This window comes from Lolium perenne, chromosome 6 (assembly GCF_019359855.2).
Source record: "Lolium perenne isolate Kyuss_39 chromosome 6, Kyuss_2.0, whole genome shotgun sequence".
Lineage (NCBI taxonomy): Eukaryota > Viridiplantae > Streptophyta > Magnoliopsida > Poales > Poaceae > Lolium > Lolium perenne.
In genome coordinates this window covers 184783752-184805525 of record NC_067249.2, presented here as the reverse complement: position 1 = coordinate 184805525, position 21774 = coordinate 184783752, and the positions used below count along the sequence as shown (strand labels likewise).

The 21774-nt window shown below is 43.3% G+C and overlaps 1 protein-coding gene across 1 annotated transcript; it reads right to left on the bottom strand.

Moving 5' to 3' along the window:
• Positions 1-254: 254 nt before the first annotated feature.
• LOC127310172 (aluminum-activated malate transporter 10-like) lies at positions 255-1825 on the bottom strand. Its single transcript, XM_051340864.1, has 2 exons — positions 1336-1825; positions 255-1246 (listed from the first exon to the last, which is right to left on the bottom strand). The coding sequence occupies exons 1-2, from the start codon at positions 1823-1825 to the stop codon at positions 255-257; spliced, it is 1482 nt and encodes a 493-aa protein (XP_051196824.1).
• Between the last annotated feature and the right edge of the window lie 19949 nt (positions 1826-21774).

The window sequence follows — 21774 nt, the reverse complement described above, 5'->3', positions numbered from 1 at the left end:
AGTTGAAAATTTACATGTTTGTAGGATACAATACTGACTACATCATGATTTATTTTCAGATTTATTCTAAAACTTAAAAATATGATTTTTTTAATTACTTTTCAGAGAAGGGATCACTGGTGCTCATGTGTACCGAATCTCTATCATGTAAAACCTGTATGATTCTATATCTAATGCAATTCCCAACGCATTGTTGTGTCAATTTCAGTGGTGCTGCTACCAAAGTACCAAGGCAAAACTTTTATTATCGCAGTTTACACCGGCTGATCACTCGAAGGATTCCGAGCTCTGCTCAATGGCTGTCCGGTGGCCGTGCTTGGTAGTTTTAGCGGTAGCACTTCAAACCTCTCGTGGCCATCACCATCTTCGACCAGTTCGAATCCCGCGGCGCTGGCGAGTGTGCCGACGGCGTCGACGACTCCCCTGACCCTCGTGGCGATCTCGATGAGCAGCAATGCCATGGGCAAGAGCGCCATGCTAGCCTCTGCCAACGACGGATCCTCGGACAGTAGGAGCAGCTTGGACGGGAGCGCCCTCACGTCGCTCTGCAGCGCGCGCACGGCCGCGTCCATGTCCGCCACCGCCGCGCCCAGCGCGCCCGAGGCCGTCATCGTGGCGACGGATCTGGAAGCCTCTCTGAGCACCCGCGTGCACCGGATGCCGGTCTCCGCGAGGGCGCCGCCTGCCCCGAGGAGATGGAGAGCCGGGGCTTGGTCGGGCGCCGCGCCCGCGAGGACGACGCGGCCGTGGAGCGCCTCGACGCAGTACGCGCACTGGCGCATGGCGGCGCCGACCTTGGTGTAGAGGTGGTAGGGGTGGCGAAAGGTGAACTCTCCGTGCGTGGGCTCCCACCGCGCCAGGCTGGCCTGCGCGTCCTCGGACGCCTTGGAGCCGAGCACGCACTTGTACCCCTCCGACCTGCTGTCGCGCGCAGGGCGCTTCGTGTCGTCGGCGAAGCAGTTGTCGACGCAGGCCTCGATGGAGTCGGCGAGCGCGTCCATGTTGCGCGTGGTGATGAGGCGCAGGTCGTGGCCTGACCAGACGGGGAAGACAAGCAGGCAGACGGCGATGCAGATGGCGAAGCCGATGGAGATGGTGGAGATCCGCTGCAGCGCCATCGCCGCCAGGTCCTCGACGCGGTACCCGGAGACGGCCACGAAGCTGTAGGTGATGATGAAGACGGTGACCCCGTAGTCGTACAGCGACTTCACCAGCGGTATGAATCGCGAGAACGCCGCGGCAGCTGCTGCACGTAAACCGTAATAAATATTTAAGTACTTCGCTGCGCCGTGTTGGTCGTTTTTCCATGACGTGAGTGAGTGTCGGTCGACGTACCTAGCAGGAAAACGGAGCCGCTGGCAACGACGGGCTCCAAGGTTTTGCCGGATTTGCTGGCTACCCAGTGCACGGCGAGCGCGAGGCCGGCGCCGCTGATGGTTCCGACCGTTCTGTTGAACCCTTTGTACATGCTACCACCAACGGTGTACTCGAAGACGAGCACGACGGTCATGATGGCCCACACGACGTTCCGGCCGCCGACGCCGTCGTAGAGGGGCCTGGCGTAGTAGAAGAGGGAGACCAGGGTGAGAGCGAGGGCGACCTTCATGCCGTACACCGCTTTCCCGGAGTAGTCCGCAGCGCCGATCATCTTCTCGGCGAAGCCAGAGAGCTTTGATCTGAACATGGCCGCGCAAGAGGCAGGCCACGCCCACGCCCGTGCCGCCCTCGAGGCCTGACCGGCGCCGGCTGCCTTGTGGTCCGCGGACACGGCTGCGTCTTCTGGCATGGACACCTGCCACTCTCGAGCATTGTGGTTGTGATCCATGGTGACCGGAGAAGGCACGTAGGCTGCGAGATCGGCGAGCGAGGACGAACTGGGAGATCGGCGAGCGAGGAGTTCGAGCTTCCAAGCTATGGATCGATGAACATGCGCTGTGAAAACGATGCGCTTGTGCTTGAATCTTATATATAGCGATCAAGTGACAGGTTCTGCGCCAACTTCTTCGCTACGGGCTTCCGGACACTCTGGAAAGAAAGAGTCGCCGGCGGCCAAAGGAGTAGAGAAATATTTCTGTCGCCCGCTGTGCACGCTCGCCACGGTCGCCGGAGCGCCGTCGATGCCAGCTGGGGCCCCGTCGCCCGCACGCTCACTCCTCAGGTTATTTTTTAGAGTTCAGGCGAGTCGCAGCAGCACGTCGCGCTCGTCGTCGCCCGCACGCGCGCGGCGCAGGCAGGCTCGTGTTGTCGCTGAGTATTTTAGGCCCGGCCTGCTGGAGTGCCAAATTCCTTTTTTTTTTTGACAATCAATACCATATATATTCATAATAACAAATAGTACATGGTAGAGATACACGAGCTGTCTCCAGCGATTACAAAATAAAGTCTAAAAGATACTAGCAAATCTTCGAGGTCTTCAAACTCTTTCTTCTTCCAAGACATAATCTTGTACTTTTCTGAAGGCAGCCAAAGATAAATAACAAACCATAGACCTGTAAATACCGACGAAGGTTCTCCCATAATTTTAATTTGAGCCGCAATGCCAAGGTTGCGTGCACGCGCGCAACCATTAAAGTAGTCAATCAACATCGGCAAGAGTACCAACACCAGTATGTCAGGGAATAAAAACCGATCTGCCTTGTCGACGTTGATGGAGAGCCGAGAATACGAATCACCATTGTCGAGGACGTAGCAACCGGGACAAGAACTGCGAGGATAATCCTCCTCGCGGCAACCATGAGAAAAGATCCAAAATCGATCTGGCGAAGTAAGATCTGAACACCCATACCTAGATAATTGTAATCTTTCAGCACCACCATTGACGTCGGGAAGGAGATCTCGTCGTCGAACGAAAGGCCGAAGATCACTTATTGCAGACGATGCCATCTCCATTGCGGGGAAACCAACAAGAAAACGGCGACCAAAAACCTAACATAGACTACTGAAAAGACTACTTTTATTGAAAACTCCACTCATAGATCGGGTTCCCCACTTCTCCCGACGCCGACGAAGCCGGCCGGAGGAGGGGGAACCGATCTATGGAGGAGGCTGAGTCGGGGCGGCTAGGGCTTTTCTCAATAGGCGGCGGCTACAGGGACTCCGTACGGGACCGAAGAAAAAGTCATGCGCTCATTTGTTTTTTACCAAGTAGGGAGTGCCAAATTCCTAGTCCTTTTCTTCCAGGTATGAACCGATGGGCCGCTTCTGTTGTGTCCGCAGGTCACGCGCTTTCTTCTCCTAAAGAAAGTTCTCGTCGTATCTATCACCGTCGTCTCCTGTCGACGGCGGTATGTGAGTGTCTCGCCTGTGGACAGCGAACCGTAAATTACGTCTGCAGATTTGGTACGAGAGAACAAGCCTATGTACTGCCAAATTGTTGAGAATATTTTTTCAGTGAAAGTCGACAATTCGACAATAGCAAGACGTCTCTAGTGAGTTTGTTAATTTCATGACCCGACTCGTGAGCTTAGTCTTTTGAAGATGCTCATAGGGGTAAAACGTATGCACGCACATTCATACGGGCAAGTGCATTGGCGTGTATGTAAGTGTCTGTGTTGTGTTTCACGAAGAAAACACTACAATGTTGTTGAGTCTGATTTTCCTGATTCAGGCCGGCGTGCTAAACGTCTAAGGACAGTTTTCCATAAACAACGCTAATTAGAAGCTCAATGGGAGATCACATTATGCGGGTGGTGGATCGCTTCTCTCATCTCCATGGAGAAAATTTGTATAGGCTAAACACGGCAAATGTGGCCTTGCCTCCCAAGAATGATGGGGTGGAGGTAATCAGTGACTTCCTTCCCATTAGACTCATTTTTTAAAGGAATACGGTAGGGGAAGTCCCTACAGTGATTTTATTTTTAAATTATAAGAACTTAAATTTGCATCACTGGATACTTGAACTTGGGTGGCTGGGTTGTACATCTACTTCCCTAACCGAGTGAACTAGGCTCACTTCCTCCCATTAGACTCATTCACACCATTGCAAATAATCATCGTCAACGTGTTGGCTCTTTGGCTTTCCCTCATGGTGCCATCGCTTCTCTCGAACACCCAAAGCACATTCATTCGAACTAGGAGCATCCCCGGCAACTTTCTATTTGTTCGAAAGTTCGCCTCAAAGGTTCACCGGAACAAAACTCCCGCCATGATCTTCAAGATAGATATCAAAAGGATATTGAATCTATCCGGTGGGATTGTTTTCTTGAGTTGTTGCGGCACATGGCCTTTCCCATCAGATTGTTCGATTGGTTGTCAATCCTTTTCTCCACTTCGTGCCCCCCCCCCCCCCCCAAGATTCCTTTGAATGGTGTTCTTGGAATGGCTATTCGCCATGGAAGGGGCTGACACGCGTACAGCACGCGACCGTTGGGAACCCCAAGTGGAAGGTGTGATGCGTACAGCAGTAAATTTCCCTCAGTTAGAAACCAAGGTTTATCGAACCAGTAGGAGTCAAGAAGCACGTTGAAGGTTGATGGCGGCGAGATGTAGTGCGGCGCAACACCAGAGATTCCGGCGCCAACGTGGAACCTGCACAACACAACCAAAGTACTTTGCCCCAACGAAACAGTGAGGTTGTCAATCTCACCGGCTTGCTGTAACAAAGGATTAGATGTATAGTGTGGATGATGATTGTTTGCAGAAAACAGTAGAACAAGTATTGCAGTAGATTGTATCGATGTAAAAGAATGGACCGGGGTCCACAGTTCACTAGAGGTGTCTCTCCCATAAGATGAATAGCATGTTGGGTGAACAAATTACAGTTGGGCAATTGACAAATAGAGAGGGCATGACAATGCACATACATGATATGATGAGTATTGTGAGATTTAATTGGGCATTACGACAAAGTACATAGACCGCTATCCAGCATGCATCTATGCCTAAAAAGCCCACCTTCAGGTTATCATCCGAACCCCTTCCAGTATTAAGTTGCAAGCAACAGACAATTGCATTAAGTATGGTACGTAATGTAATCAATAACTACATCCTCGGACATAGCATCAATGTTTTATCCCTAGTGGCAACAACACATCCATAACCTTAGAACTTTCTGTCACTGTCCCAGATTTAATGGAGGCATGAACCCACTATCGAGCATAAATACTCCCTCTTGGAGTTAAGAGTAAAAACTTGGCCAGAGCCTCTACTAATAACGGGGAGCATGCAAGATCATAAACAACACATAGGTAATAGATTGATAATCAACATAACATAGTATTCTCTATCCATCGGATCCCAACAAACACAACATATAGCATTACAGATAGATGATCTTGATCATGTTAGGCAGCTCACAAGATCCGACAATGAAGCATAATGAGGAGAAGACAACCATCTAGCTACTGCTATGGACCCATAGTCCAGGGGTGAACTACTCACTCATCACTCCGGAGGCGACCATGGCGATGTAGAGTCCTCCGGGAGATGAATCCCCTCTCCGGCAGGGTGCCGGAGGCGATCTCCTGAATCCCCCGAGATGGGATTGGCGGCGGCGGCGTCTCTGGAAGGTTTTCCGTATCGTGGCTCTCGGTACTGGGGGTTTCGCGATGAAGACTATATGTAGGCAGAAGGGCAGGTCAGGGGGCCACACGGGGGCCCCACACACTAGGGCCGCGTGGGCCCCCCTGGGCCGCACCGCCCTAGTGTGGCGCCGCCTCGTGGCCCCACTTCGTCTTCTCTTCGGTCTTCTGGAAGCTTCGTGGCAAAATAGGCCCCTGGGCGTTGATTTCGTCCAATTCCGAGAATATTTCCTTACTAGGATTTCTGAAACCAAAAACAGCAGAACAAAGAATCGGCTCTTCGGCATCTCGTTAATAGGTTAGTGCCGGAAAATGCATAAATATGACATAAAGTATGCATAAAACATGTAGATATCATCAATAATGTGGCATGGAACATAAGAAATTACCGATACGTCGGAGACGTATCAGCATCCCCAAGCTTAGTTTCTGCTCGTCCCGAGCACAGAACATTCTTTTTGGTAAGCTCATTCAAAGGGCAAGCAATGGTGCTAAAATCTTTCACAAAGCGGCGGTAGAAACCGGCAAGTCCATGGAAACTTTGAACTTGACCAACGGTGGTAGGCGTGGGCCAATTATGTATGGCGTCAACCTTCGAAGAATCTTCTTCAATGCCATTGGCGGAAATCACAAATCCAAGAAAAACCATTTTGTTTTGGGAAAATGTGCATTTGGGAAGGTTTGCATAAAGCTTCTCATGGCGCAAGATGCATAAGACTTCTCTCACATGTTGCACATGGTCCTCGAGATTTGTGCTATAAATGAGAATATCATCGAAATAGACAACCACACTCTTGCCAATGAGAGGTCGCAAGATGTGATTCATGAGACGCATAAAAGTTGATGGAGCATTTGAAATACCAAATGTCATGACAAGCCATTCATAGAGACCAAGTTTGGTCTTGAATGTCGTCTTCCATTCATCACCAATTGCCATGCGGATTTGGTGGTAGCCACTACGCAAATCTACTTTAGAGAACATCGTGGCATGATACATCCAAAACGTATCTACTTTTCCCGAACACTTTTGCTATTATTTTGCCTCTAATTTGTGTATTTTGGATACAACTAACACGGACTAACGCTGTTTTCAGCAGAATTGCTCTGGTGTCTCGTTTTTGTGCAGAAATTCAACTTTCGGGAAAATCCCCGGAATTTATGTCGAAGGGCCTATTTTTCCAGAAGAATCACGGAGCCAGAAGGGCAGGCCTGGGGGAGGCCCAGGGCCCCCACACACTAGGCCGGCGCGGCCTGGAGGGGGGCGCCCCGCCCTAGCGTGTGGCCCCCTCGGCCAGCCTCTGACGCCCTCCTCTGGACTACTTAAGGGTTTCGATCTAAAAACGCGAAGAGGGAAGTCGAAGTGGCCAGAAACCATCCAGTACGCCGCCACCGTCGCGAAACTCCGTCTCGGGACCAGAAACTCCGTTCTGGCACTCCGCCGGGACGGGGAATTGGAGGAGATCATCGCCATCATCACCACCGGGGCATTGGATGAGATTGGTCATGTAATAGCATAAGATTGTTAGGGCATAGTGCCTAGTGTCCGTAATTGGTACTTTGATGATATTGTTGCAACTTGTTATGCTTAATGCTTGTCACTAGGGCCCGAGTGCCATGATCTCAGATCTGAACATGTTATTGTTTCATGATGATATGCATTGTTTTATGATCTTACCTGCAAGTTGTATACACATGTCGCTGTCCGGAACCCGAGGCCCCAAAGTGACAGAAATTGGGACAACCGGAGGGGAAGGCAGTGATGTGAGGATCACATGTGTTCACGGAGTGTTAATGCTTTGCTCCGGTGCTCTATTAAAAGGAGTACCTTAATTTCCAGTAGATTCCCTAGAGGCCCGGCTGCCACCGGCTGGTAGGACAAAAGATGTTGTGCAAGTTTCTCATTGCGAGCACGTACGACTATATACGGAACACATGCCTATGGATTGCTTAGTACTTGGACACCGCTTTATTATTATCTGCAAATGCCCTGCTTTGATTGTTACATGAGTTTCTCTCATCCATGCAACGCCCGTTCATCCATCCATGTGCCTACAGTATTTTAATCCTGTTGTTTACTATAATCACTACTGATGTCTTTGCTACACTGCTGCTGATATTTTACCACTGTTACTGCTATAAAACTGTTACTACTGATAAACTCTTGCGAGCAAGTCTGTTTCCAGGTGCAGCTGAATTGACAACTCCGCTGTTAAGGCTTTCAAGTATTCTTTGTCTCCCCTCATGTCGAATCAATAAATTGGGTTTTACTTCCCGCGAAGACTGTTGCGATCCCCTATACTTGTGGGTCATCAAGACTATTTTCTGGCGTCGTTGCCGGGGAGCATAGCTTTATTTGGAAGTTCACTTGGATTGATATTGTTCGCTGCAAATTCTCCATCATGGGTAAATCTCGTGATCCTAAAGTCGCCATATTACCATCCACTACAAGAAAAGGTACAACTCTGAGTACCTATGCTACTCTTGATTCACCATCTGTGATAAGTCAACTTGTTTCACCACCACAAGCTTCACTTGCTGGTACTTCTGCTGAATCTGAAAATTCTTATAATATTGATAATGTTTCTGCTGTACTTGATGATAGTGGTTCATTGGGATCTTTTCTAGATGCTACAATTACTAGGTCTAGACAAATTGAAAATACTGAAACTCCTAATGAAAATGCTGCTACACCTGTTAATTCACCTGAGCTTGAATACTCTAGTGATGATCCTGATGAGGATTATGTGGAACTTGATGATGGTTTTATTGGTAGATGCAATCCTACTATTGATGCAAGAAAAATTAAAAAGTTTCTCGCACAACATACTGTTAGATATAAGTTGTCTCCTGATCCTAAATTTGTCACATCTCCTATAAGCATTAAGGATAAAGATTATGATTTTTCTCTTGATCTATCTCATATAGCTATTGTTGAGAAAACACCCTTTTGTGGTACTGAAAAAGAAAGTGCTGTAGAACACATGAATGAACTTTCTACTTTGAGTAGCTTGTTTTCTGATGATGTCAAGATGCGTACTTATTTTGTTGCTAAAAATTTTCCTTTCTCATTAAAGGATGATGCTAAAACTTGGTATAATAGTTTGCCTCCTGGTTCTATTAATAGTCCAGGTGATTTGCTTGATGTTTTCTTTCGGAAATACTTTCCTGCTAGTGCTCAACATGCTGCTTTACAGAAAATTTATAGATTTGACCAGGAAGATGGAGAGAAATTGCCTGAAGCTTGGGCAAGATTTTGCTCTCTTATCAGAGCTCGACCTGGACATGATTTGGAAAAGCATGATTTACTTGATATATTTTATAGTGGACTAACCGTTGATTCTAGAGCATATTTGGATAGTTGTGCTGGTTGTGTTTTCAGGAAAAGAACTCCGGAAGAAGCTGAAGAATTATTGGCTAAAATAGGCCGGAATCATGATGATTGGGCTACACCTGAACCAACCCCGACGCCGATATTGAAGAAGAGGGGTTTAATTAAATTAAATGATGAAGATATGAGGGAAGCCAAGAAATCTCTTAAGGAGAAGGGTATTAAATCCGAAGATGTGAAAAATTTACCTCCCATAGAAGATTTATGCAAGATAATTCCCCCTTCATCCATGATTGAGGTAAACTCTCTTCAACACTTTACTAGGGAAGATATTCCGTATTCAAAATCTCCTGCTCAATGCTTAGATGAGTTTGATAATTATATTGTTAAGCAATAAAATTTTAATATGAGAGTAGAGAATCATTTAATGGAAAATTCTCAAGCTATTAGCAATTTGCATGATATTGTGGACAGAACCTCCAATGATGTTAAGATGCTTGTTAAACATTTTCATATGGTTCAAACTCAAATTGATCAACTCACTAAAGTGCAAAATGACTTGTTAAAAAATAATTCTAAAGAGAAACATGCTTATGAAGTAACAACTAGAGCGGTGTTTCTACCCAGGATCCTCTATATCCTGAGGGGCATCCCAAAAGAGTTGAACAAGATTCTCAATGAATTGAACCTAGTGCTCCTTCTAAGAAAAAGAAAAAGAAACATAAAAAATGTTGTAGAATCCTCTGAACCTGTTAATGATCCTAATAGTATTTCTATTTCTGATGCTGAAACTGAAAGTGGTAATGAACATGATAAAGATAATGATAAGAATGATGCTTCTGATAAAGAAGAGGTTGAAGATGAACCTGAAAAGCATGCTAAAAATAAAAAGTTTACTAAAGAAGATTTTATTGCTAAGAAACATGGTAATGAAAGGGAACCGTGGGTTCAAAAACAAATGCCTTTTCCTGCTAAGAAACTAAAATCAAAGGAAGAAGAACATTATAATAAATTTTGCGATTGGATGAAACCTTTATTCTTGCAAATCCCTTTGACTGATGCTATTAAATTGCCTCCTTATTCAAAGTATATGAAAGATATTGTCTCTAACAAAAGGAAAATTCCTAATGAGGAGATTTCCACTATGCTTGCTAATTACTCTTTTAATGGCAAAGTTCCAAAGAAGTTGGGCGACCCAGGTATACCGACTATTCCTTGTTCTATTAAGAATAATTATGTTAGAACTGCTCTATGTGATTTGGGAGCAGGTGTTAGTGTTATGCCTTTTTCTCTATATAAGAGAATTTATTTAGATAAGTTGATACCGACTGATATATCTTTGCAAATGGCTGATAAATCTACCGTTATTCCTGTTGGTATATGTGAGGATGTTCCTGTTCAAGTTACTAATAACTGCTTGATATTAACTGATTTTGTTGTGTTGGAAATGCCTGAAGATGATAATATGTCTATTATTCTTGGGAGACCTTTTCTTAACACCGCAGGGGCTGTTATTGATTGCAATAAAGGAAAAGTTACTTTCAATGTCGATGACAAGGAGCATACCGTTTATTTCCCCAAGAGGATTGATAAAGTATGTGGAGTTAATACCATTTCTAATGTGAGAACTATCAAAGTGGGAGCTATTGATTGTCCTATATATGAACCTAAAGAAGGATATCAAAATATTATGATTGGATCCATATCAATACAATTCAAGGTAACATGATTGATTTGAGGTTTATTTCTTCTTATGCTATGTAAAATTTATTTGGTGGCAAGACTTGATCAACCTTGTTAACAAATAATTTTTATATGCATAGAGGAGGTAAACAACATCTCTTTCTTCCTCCACTTGTTCTATTTGCTGTAGCACTTTTGTTTTGCAAAGTTCTTTAGTCAATTAGAGATTTCAAAATCTTTTTCTGCCAAGTAATAATAAATTTAATACCCAGAAATGTGCATTTTTCAAAGTTTTCAAAAATTAACAAAAATTATACCGTTGGTCTTATTTTTCGAAGAGGCACCTGGGAGCACCTGGGGATGACCAGTGGGGCACCCCAGGGTGGCACCCCACAGGCCGGCGCGGCCAGCAAGGGGGGCGCGCCACCCTGTTGTGTGGGCCCCTCCTTGCCCCACTACTTCATCTCTTTCTTCCATCTCATTCTCTCTCCCAAAAAAACTCGCACCAGCTTTCTCTCACTCGTGTTTCTGCTCAAGAGCTCAAGATTTCTCGATCTCTTTGCTCAGCCCAGATTTCTGTGTGAAATTTGACACATTTGCTCTCCGGTATGTGACTCCTCCGATTATCCAAGTATAATTTTGTTTGGTTGAGTATATCTTGAATATTTTGCTGCTGTAGGTAACATGTTTAGTGAGCTTGCATGCTTGTTCTAAGTTGTAAAAACTAGTTTTGATGCATGATTAGTACTCTAGCAAGTTCCTATAGTAGTTTCCCTCAATTATATGTCACCAAATCAAATTTTATATTGTTTGTTGAAAAATTTCAGAAAATGGAGTGGAATAGCCATCAACTAAATCAACAAGAATTGGAGGTGCAACAAGTTATGAGAGTTAACCGCAAAGAGGGAGTATTCCCCTCTTACTACCCGTGCACAGATTTCATGAGAAGTGCAGGAATCTTGCGAGATGTTCAAAATCTAATTTCCCGTGCAGGGTTGGATGATTTTTTTGTTGGTGAACCATGCCAATATGAAAAATTGACTATGTCTGTAGTGCAGGATTTTGAATTCAATTGGTCACAATCTAACCCCATGGTTCGGTACAAAATTTATAATAAAACTGTCAACTTGCCTTTCGATGATTTTTGTGCAGCAATTAGAGTGCCGCAATGGGGATCATGCGAGAAGATAAGGGGATCGCCGCAAGAGCTCTTGAATCTCTACAAGATGATTTGTCAAGGAAGAAGCTTCTCAGAGGATGGTGGTAAAATCAGTAGTATTCAACTCCCCGCTATTCGTTACTTTGCTTATTTCATCACCAAGTGCGTTCTTGCTAGAAAGAATGCAAGTAAGTTATCTATCCAGGATTTAGCTTTTCTAGCTGCTGCATTGCAAGGTAATAAGACCTATAATTTGGGTGCTTTGATAACCTATAGACTTGCTACTAACCGTGAGAAGGGCGGAATTTGTGGAGGTCTCATCGCCTCTCGTTTATTAGCTATGCATGGTGTAGAACCTCACCATCTTGATATTCAGCTTCCCATAGAGAAACTTGACATAGTCTCCATGATTAAACATGAATTTGTTTCTGATTCGTCTAATTTGGGGAACCTGTCTTACAAGATAACATTTTACAAGAAAACTTGGAGAACAACTAAGAAAACTGAAAAACTAGTAGGATTGCCTGCACCTGTTCTATTTAACCTTGATTTCAGGGAGGATTGGTCAGTCACGGAAGGTGAACTGAATGCATACATAGAGGGAGGTGGCCATCATGCAAGAGACGACACGGAGGAGGCCGAGGAACACCTCGACTCGTCATCCGATGCAGCAAGCTCTTCGCATCAACATTTTGGGCATGTGGAGCCTTCACCCTTTTCTTCTGCACCGGGACCTTATTATGACTACGCCATGTATGATCCACCGGCGTGGAACAGCGACCCTCGCTGGGGTTGATCTCCACTTAGGCCAAAAGCCTAAGCTTGGGGGGAGGTATACCGGCATCACTCATTCTTTGCATATTATGATTGCTGGATACTTATATATATTTGTTTAGTTTCTTAAAGTGGTTTTCTAATAAGAGGGAGATGATATTTGGGGAAGTGCTGCCTGAAAATAGATTCTGGACTGATACCAAAAAAATTCTCAAAAACAACCAGAACGTTATTTTTTGAAGCCAATATTTGTGCATGTTCCCCAGGTTGTTATCTAACTTTCATTAGTTGAACACTTTTCGATTTGGGCAGCGGAAGAATTTCTTAAAAATCGATTACTGTACTGCTATCAAGTTTGACGAATTCCTGCTGCTTTGTGTTTATGTGACTCTTCTAGTTTTCATTTTCTTGTTTTTACTTTGTTTCTTTCCTAAAACACAAAAAGACCAAAAATATTTCTGTTGTTTCTCTTCACCATTTGCTTATTTTGGTTTCTTGCTTTTATTTTGCTTGGCTTGCTATCGTTGGTTTGCTATAAGAAAATCCAAAAAGATTTTGCTTTGCTTGCTTGTTTCCTCTTGTTCTTGTTTACAATTCGAAAACACCAAAAATATTTGCTGTTCTTCTTTGGTTTTGTAAAGTTCATTTTGGATTTCAATGGTCTTCGGTGGCTGGAGCATGGTTTTTATTCCATATTATTCAAGCTGCACAAGTGAAAGGCAATAATGACGATCTACGATAATTCGACTGTGGTGAGAGGCTGGTATGAACTCTATTTGTTTTCATTTTTGTACATATACTCATCCAAGTGAGCATGCTTAGTTAGTTCATGTGAGGTATATGTCATTTAAGAAAGTCTAGTAGTTCATGATCTCTCATGTTTAGCTCCAGTTTATTAATATGAGTGGCATGTCATGGATGTTTGCTTGCATTGTTTTATTCATAAATAGGTATGACATTGTGGTATCCTCCTCTGAATAATTGATTCGAATCAACTTGGCACATGCTCACGCATGCATATGACTGAACAAAAGTCAATTAAGCCTCGATGATTTACTTTGCCTCAGAGTTCTTGTATCACTTTTATGCCTCCGTTAATTTATTTTGCCGCAAGCATGATTATGACAGTGACTGCTCTCTTGATTGTCGCTCCCCAGTCTATTGCTAGCCTTCACTTGTACTGAGCGGGAACGCTTCTCGTGCTTCCAAACCCCTGAAAACCAAGTTATTCCAAAGTGTCCACCATAAATACATATGCATGGCATTTCAAACCATTCCAGGTAAATTCTCATGTGCTACCTTTAAACCTTCAAAATGCTTCTCAATTTGTGTTAATGTTTTTTATAGCTCATGAGGAAGTATGTGGTGTTTATCTTTCAACCTTGTCATTTACTTTTGACAGACTTTCATAATAAGAGCTGGCAACGGGGTGCCCAGCCCCAACTAATAACTTCATTAATAATTCTCTTCACATGTTTTGCCCTGATTCATCAGTAAGCAACTTAATTTTGCAAATAGACACTCCTCCATGGTATTAGATTGATGGAAGGCACCCCGAGGATTCGGTTAGCCATGGATTGTGTAAGCAAAGGTTGGGAGAAGTGTCACTCATAATAAAAACTAAAGTACATGTGTAAACAAAAGAGAAGAGGGATGATCTACCTTGCTGGTAGAAATAACGTCCTTCATGGGAGCCGCTCTTGAAAGTCTGGTTGACGAGGTAGTTGGTGTACCCATTACCATTCGTTGACAACAACAAACACCTCTCAAAATAATTTTACTCCTATTTTAAAAATGAAAAGCTCTAGCGCATGTTAATCCCTGCTTCCCTCTGCGAAGGGTCAATCTTTTACTTTCATGTTGTGTCACCATCCTTTCTTTGAGCACTTTCTTGAGAGCACAACTGTCATTCTTAGTATAATATGGTTGTCCCAAAATGTGATTGACTGTGGTATAATTTTGATGCTTTTATCTTTGACAATCTCTATTTCTAGTCTTTCCATGAACTTCAGAGGTGCCTGAGCATTTATGTTTTGCTGTTCAAATACGGGCAAGCGAGATACCACTTTATCATATCCTTTTATGAACATTGCAATCCTGCTGATAGACATGATTCATGATGCTTATTATTAATTTGTTGTTACCTTTTCCATGATTGACATAGCTATTAGATGATTTTATTTGCATGTATCTTATTATGAATTGCCTAAGTACTTGTCCATATCATGAGAATATTTACATCATATGAACAAATGTGTTCGTGAAAGTTCTTTTATCGCACTCAGTTGTTAACTAAATTGCTTGAGGACAAGCAATAAGCTAAGCTTGGGGGGAGTTGATACGTCTAAAACGTCTCTACTTTCCCGAACACTTTTGCTATTGTTTTGCCTCTAATTTGTGTATTTTGGATACAACTAACACGGACTAACGCTGTTTTCAGCAGAATTGCTCTGGTGTCTCGTTTTTATGCATAAATTCAACTTTCAGGAAAATCCCCGGAATTTATGTCGAAGGGCCTATTTTTCCAGAAGAATCACGGAGCCAGAAGGGCAGGCCTGGGGGAGGCCCAGGGCCCCCACACACTAGGCCGGCGCGGCCTGGAGGGGGGGCGCGCCGCCCTAGCGTGTGGCCCCCTCGATCAGCCTCTGACGCCCTCCTCTGGACTACTTAAGGGTTTCGATCTAAAAACGCGAAGAGGGAAGTCGAAGTCGCCAGAAACCATCCAGTACGCCGCTACCGTCGTGAAACTCCGTCTCGGGACCAGAAACTCCGTTCTGGCACTCCGCCGGGACGGGGAATTGGAGGAGATCATCGCCATCATCACCACCGACGCCTCTCCATCGACCAACAATGTTACCCCCATCCATGTGTGAGTAATTCCCCCGTTGTAGGCTGAAGGGGATGGTAGGGATTGGATGAGATTGGTCATGTAATAGCATAAGATTGTTAGGGCATAGTGCCTAGTGTCCGTAATTGGTACTTTGATGATATTGTTGCAACTTGTTATGCTTAATGCTTGTCACTAGGGCCCGAGTGCCATGATCTCAGATCTGAACATGTTATTGTTTCATGATGATATGCATTGTTTTATGATCTTACCTGCAAGTTGTATACACATGTCGCTGTCCGGAACCCGAGGCCCCAAAGTGACAGAAATTGGGACAACCGGAGGGGAAGGCAGTGATGTGAGGATCACATGTGTTCACGGAGTGTTAATGCTTTGCTCCGGTGCTCTATTAAAAGGAGTACCTTAATTTCCAGTAGATTCCCTAGAGGCCCGGCTGCCACCGGCTGGTAGGACAAAAGATGTTGTGCAAGTTTCTCATTGCGAGCACGTACGACTATATACAGAACACATGCCTATGGATTGCTTAGTACTTGGACACCGCTTTATTATTATCTGCAAATGCCCTGCTTTGATTGTTACATGAGTTTCTCTCATCCATGCAACGCCCGTTCATCCATCCATGTGCCTACAGTATTTTAATCCTGCTGTTTACTATAATCACTACTGCTGTCTTTGCTACACTGCTGCTGATATTTCACCACTGTTACTGCTATAAAACTGTTACTACTGATAAACTCTTGCGAGCAAGTCTGTTTCCAGGTGCAGCTGAATTGACAACTCCGCTGTTAAGGCTTTCAAGTATTCTTTGTCTCCCCTTGTGTCGAATCAATAAATTGGGTTTTACTTCCCGCGAAGACTGTTGCGATCCCCTATACTTGTGGGTCATCTAGACTATTTTCTGGCGTCGTTGCCGGGGAGCATAGCTTTATTTGGAAGTTCACTTGGATTGATATTGTTCGCTGCAAATTCTCCATCATGGGTAAATCTCGCGATCCTAAAGTCGCCATATTACCATCCACTACAAGAAAAGGTACAACTCTGAGTACCTCTGCTACTCTTGATTCACCATCTGTGATAAGTCAACTTGTTTCACCACCACAAGCTTCACTTGCTGGTACTTCTGCTGAATCTGAAAATTCTTATAATATTGATAATGTTTCTGCTGTGTGATGACGCGTAAAGCACACGCTCGTTGGGAACCCCAAGTGGAAGGTGTGATGCGTACAGCAGCAAGTTTCCCTCAGTAAGAAACCAAGGTTTATCGAACCAGTAGGAGTCAAGAAGCACGTTGAAGGTTGATGGCGGCGAGATGTAGTGCGGCGCAACACCAGGGATTCCGGCGCCAACGTGGAACCTGCACAACACAACCAAAGTACTTTGCCCCAACGAAACAGTGAGGTTGTCAATCTCACCGGCTTGCTGTAACAAAGGATTAACCGTATTGTGTGGAAGATGATTGTTTGCAGAAAACAGTAGAACAGTATTGCAGTAGATTGTATTTCAGTAAAGAAAATTGGACCGGGGTCCACAGTTCACTAGAGGTGTCTCTCCCATAAGACAAACAGCATGTTGGGTGAACAAATTACAGTTGGGCAATTGACAAATAAAGAGAGCATGACCATGCACATACATATCATGATGAGTATAGTGAGATTTAATTGGGCATTACGACAAAGTACATAGACCGTCATCCAACTGCATCTATGCCTAAAAAGTCCACCTTCAGGTTATCATCCGAACCCCCTCCAGTATTAAGTTGCTAACAACAGACAATTGCATTAAGTATGGCGCGTAATGTAACTAGTGACTACATCCTTGAACATAGCACTAATGTTTTATCCCTAGTGGCAACAGCACAACACAACCTTAGAACTTTCACACCTTGTCCTGTGTCAATGCAGGCATGAACCCACTATCGAGCATAAGTACTCCCTCTTGGAGTTACAAGCATCTACTTGGCCAGAGCATCTACTAGTAACGGAAAGCATGCAAGATCATAAACAACACGTAGATATAACTTTGATAATCAACATAACAAGTATTCTCTATTCATCGGATCCCAACAAACGCAACATATAGAATTACAGATAGATGATCTTGATCATGTTAGGCAGCTCACAAGATCCGACAATGATAGCACAATGGGGAGAAGACAACCATCTAGCTACTGCTATGGACCCATAGTCCAGGGGTAGACTACTCACACATCACTCCGGAGGCGACCATGGCGGTGTAGAGTCCTCCGGGAGATGATTCCCCTCTCCGGCAGGGTGCCGGAGGCGATCTCCTGGATCCCCCGAGATGGGATCGGCGTTGGCGGCGTCTCTGGAAGGTTTTCCGTATCGTGGCTCTCGGTACTGGGGGTTTCGTCACGGGGGCTATTTGTAGGCGGAAGGGTAGGTCAAGAGGCGGCACGGGGGCCCCACACCACAGGGCCGCGCGGCCAAGGGGGGGGCCGCGCCGCCCTAGGGTGTGGCCCCTCCGTGGCCCCTCTTCGTCCCTCCTTCGGACTTCTGGAAGCTTCGTGAGAAAATAGGCCCCTGGGCTTTGATTTCGTCCAATTCCGAGAATATTTCGTTACTAGGATTTCTGAAACCAAAACCAGCAGAAAACAGCAACTGGCACTTCGGCATCTTGTTAATAGGTTAGTTCCAGAAAATGCACGAATATGACATAAAGTGTGCATAAAACATGTAGATAACATCAATAATGTGGCATGGAACATAAGAAATTATCGATACGTTGGAGACGTATCAGCATCCCCAAGCTTAGTTCTGCTCGTCCCGAGCAGGTAAAACGATAACACGAGATAATTTACGGAGTGACATGCCATCATAATCTTGATCATACTATTTGTAAAGCATATGTAGTGAATGCAGCGATCAAAACAATGTATATGACATGAGTAAACAAGTGAATCATAAAGCAAAGACTTTTCATGAATAGCACTTCAAGACAAGCATTAATAAGTCTTGCATAAGAGTTAACTCATAAAGCAATAATTCAAAGTAAAAGCATTGAAACAACACAAAAGAAGATTAAGTTTCAGCGGTTGCTTTCAACTTGTAACATGTATATCTCATGGATATTGTCAACATAGAGTAATATAATAAATGCAATAAGCAAGTATGTAGGAATCAATGCACAGTTCACACAAGTGTTTGCTTCTTGAGGTGGAGAGAAATAGGTGAACTGACTCAACATTGAAAGTAAAAGAATGGTCCTCCATAGAGGAAAAGCATCGATTGCTATATTTGTGCTAGAGCTTTGATTTTGAAAACATGAAACAATTTTGTCAACGGTAGTAATAAAGCATATGCATCATGTAAATTATATCTTATAAGTTGCAAGCCTCATGCATAGTGTACTAATAGTGCCCGCACCTTGTCCTAATTAGCTTGGACTACCGGATCATCACAATGCACTGTTTTTACCAAGTGTCACAAAGGGGTACCTCTATGCCGCCTGTACAAAGGTCTAAGGAGAAAGCTCGCATTGGATTTCTCGCTATTGATTATTCTTCAACTTAGACATCCATACCGGGACAACATAGACAACAGATAATGGACTCCTCTTTTATGCATAAGCATATAACAACAATTAATAATTTTCTCATTTGAGATTTGAGGATTGTTGTCCAAAACTGAAACTTCCACCATGGATCATGGCTTTAGTTAGCGGCCCAATGTTCTTCTCTAACATATGCATGCTTAACCATAAGGTGGTAGATCGCTCTTACTTCAAACAAGACGGACATGCATAGCAACTCACATGATATTCAACAATGAATAGTTGATGGCGTCCCCAGTAAACATGGTTATCGCACAACAAGCAACTTAATAAGAGATAAAGTGCATAATTACATATTCAATACCACAATAGTTTTTAAGCTATTTGTCCCATGAGCTATATATTGCAAAGGTGAAGAATGGAATTTTAAAGGTAGCACTCAAGCAATTTACTTTGGAATGGCGGAAAATACCATGTAGTATAGGTAGGTATGGTGGACACAAATGGCATAGTGGTTGGCTCAAGTATTTTGGATGCATGAGAAGTATTCCCTCTCGATACAAGGTTTAGGCTAGCAAGGCTTATTTGAAACAAACACAAGGATGAACCGGTGCAGCAAAACTCACATAAAAGACATATTGAAAACATTATAAGACTCTACACCGTCTTCCTTGTTGTTCAAACTCAATACTAGAAATTATCTAGACCTTAGAGAAACCAAATATGCAATCCAAATTTTAGCATGCTCTATGTATTTCTTCATTAATGGGTGCAAAGCATATGATGCAAGAGCTTAAACATGAGCACAACAATTGCCAAGTATCACATTACCCAAGACATTTATAGCAATTACTACATGTATCATTTTCCAATTCCAACCATATAACAATTTAACGAAGGAGAAACTTCGCCATGAATACTATGAGTAGAAACCAAGGACATACTTGTCCATATGCTACAGAGGAGCGTGTCTCTCTCCCATAAAGTGAATGCTAGGATCCATTTTATTCAAACAAAACAAAAAACAAAAACAAACCGACGCTCCAAGAAAAAGCACATAAGATGTGATGGAATAAAAATATAGTTTCAGGGGAGGAACCTGATAATGTTGTCGATGAAGAAGGGGATGCCTTGGGCATCCCCAAGCTTAGACGCTTGAGTCTTCTTAGAATATGCAGGGGTGAACCACCGGGGCATCCCCAAGCTTAGAGCTTTCACTCTCCTTGATCATGTTGCATCATACTCCTCTCTTGATCCTTGAAAACTTCCTCCACACCAAACTCGAAACAACTCATTAGAGGGTTAGTGCACAATATAAATTGACATATTCAGAGGTGACACAATCATTCTTAACACTTCTGGACATTGCATAATGCTACTGGACATTAGTGGATTAAAGAAATTCATCCAACATAGCAAAAGAGGCAATGCGAAATAAAAGGCAGAATCTGTCAAAACAGAACAGTTCGTATTGACGAATTTTAAAATGGCACCAGACTTGCTCAAATGAAAATGCTCAAATCGAATGAAAGTTGCGTACATATCTGAGGATCATGCACGTAAATTGGCATAATTTTCTGAGTTACCTACAGAGGGATTTTGCCCAGATTCGTGACAGCAAAGAAATCTGCAACTGCGCAGTAATCCAAATCTAGTACTTACTTTTCTATCAACGGCTTAACTTGGCACAACAAAACACAAAACTAAGATAAGGAGAGGTTGCTACAGTAGTAAACAACTTCCAAGACACAAAATAAAAACAAAGTACTGTAGGAAAAAACATGGGTTGTCTCCCATAAGCGCTTTTCTTTAACGCCTTTCAGCTAGGCGCAGAAAGTGTGTATCAAGTATTATCAAGAGACGAAGTGTCAACATCATAATTTGTTCTCATAATAGAATAAAAAGGTACCTTCATTCTCTTTCTAGGGAAGTGTTCCATACCTTTCTTGAGAGGAAATTGATATTTTATATTACCTTCCTTCATATCAATAATAGCACCAACAGTTCGAAGAAAAGGTCTTCCCAATATAATGGGACAAGATGCATTGCATTCAATATCCAAGACAACAAAATCAACGGGGACAAGGTTATTGTTAATGGTAATGCGAACATTATCAACTTTACCCAAAGGTTTCTTTGTAGAATGATCAGCAAGATTAACATCCAAATAACAATTTTTCAGCGGTGGCAAGTCAAGCATATCATAAATTTTCTTAGGCATAACAGAAATACTTGCACCAAGATCACATAAAGCATTACAATCAAAATCTTTAATCTTCATCTTAATGATGGGCTCCCAACCATCCTCTAGCTTTTTAGGAATAGAGGCTTCACGCTCTAGTTTCTCTTCTCTAGCTTTTATGAGAGCATTTGTAATATGATGTGTAAAAGCCAAATTTATAGCACTAGCATTAGGACTTTTAGCAAGTTTTTGCAAGAACTTTATAACTTCAGAGATGTGGCAATCATCAAAATTCAAACCATTATAATCTAAAGCAATGGGATCATCATCCCCAATGTTGGAAAAAATTTCAGCAGCTTTATCACATGCGGTTTCAGTAGTTTTAGCGATTTCGTGCAGTTTTTCGCGCTTTGCATTAGAAGTGGAAACATTGCTAACACCAATTCTTTTATTAGTATTAGTAGGAGGTGCAGCAACATGTGTAGCATTAGTATTACTAGTGGTGGTAATAGTCCAAACTTTAGCTATATTCTTCTCTTTAGCTAGTTTTTCACTTTCTTCTCTATCCCACCTAGCACGCAGTTCAGCCATTAATCTTATATTCTCATTAATTCTAACTTGAATGGCATTTGCTGTAGTAGTAATTTTATCATCTAAATCCTCAGGTTTAGCAGCCATTTTATTAATTAAAGAAGATTGTGATGCAGACATATATGAGATTCGGGTTTCAGCATTAGCAAGTTTAGTTTGCAACCCCGAGATCTCCCTATT

Coding starts and splice junctions, on each gene's coding strand:
- LOC127310172 (XM_051340864.1), bottom strand. CDS start 1,825: ATGGATCACAACCACAATGCTCGAGAGTGGCAGGTGTCCATGCCAGAA. Junction 1,247..1,335: donor CGGCTCCGTTTTCCTGCTAG/GTACGTCGACCG, acceptor GTTTACGTGCAG/CAGCTGCCGCGGCGTTCTCG.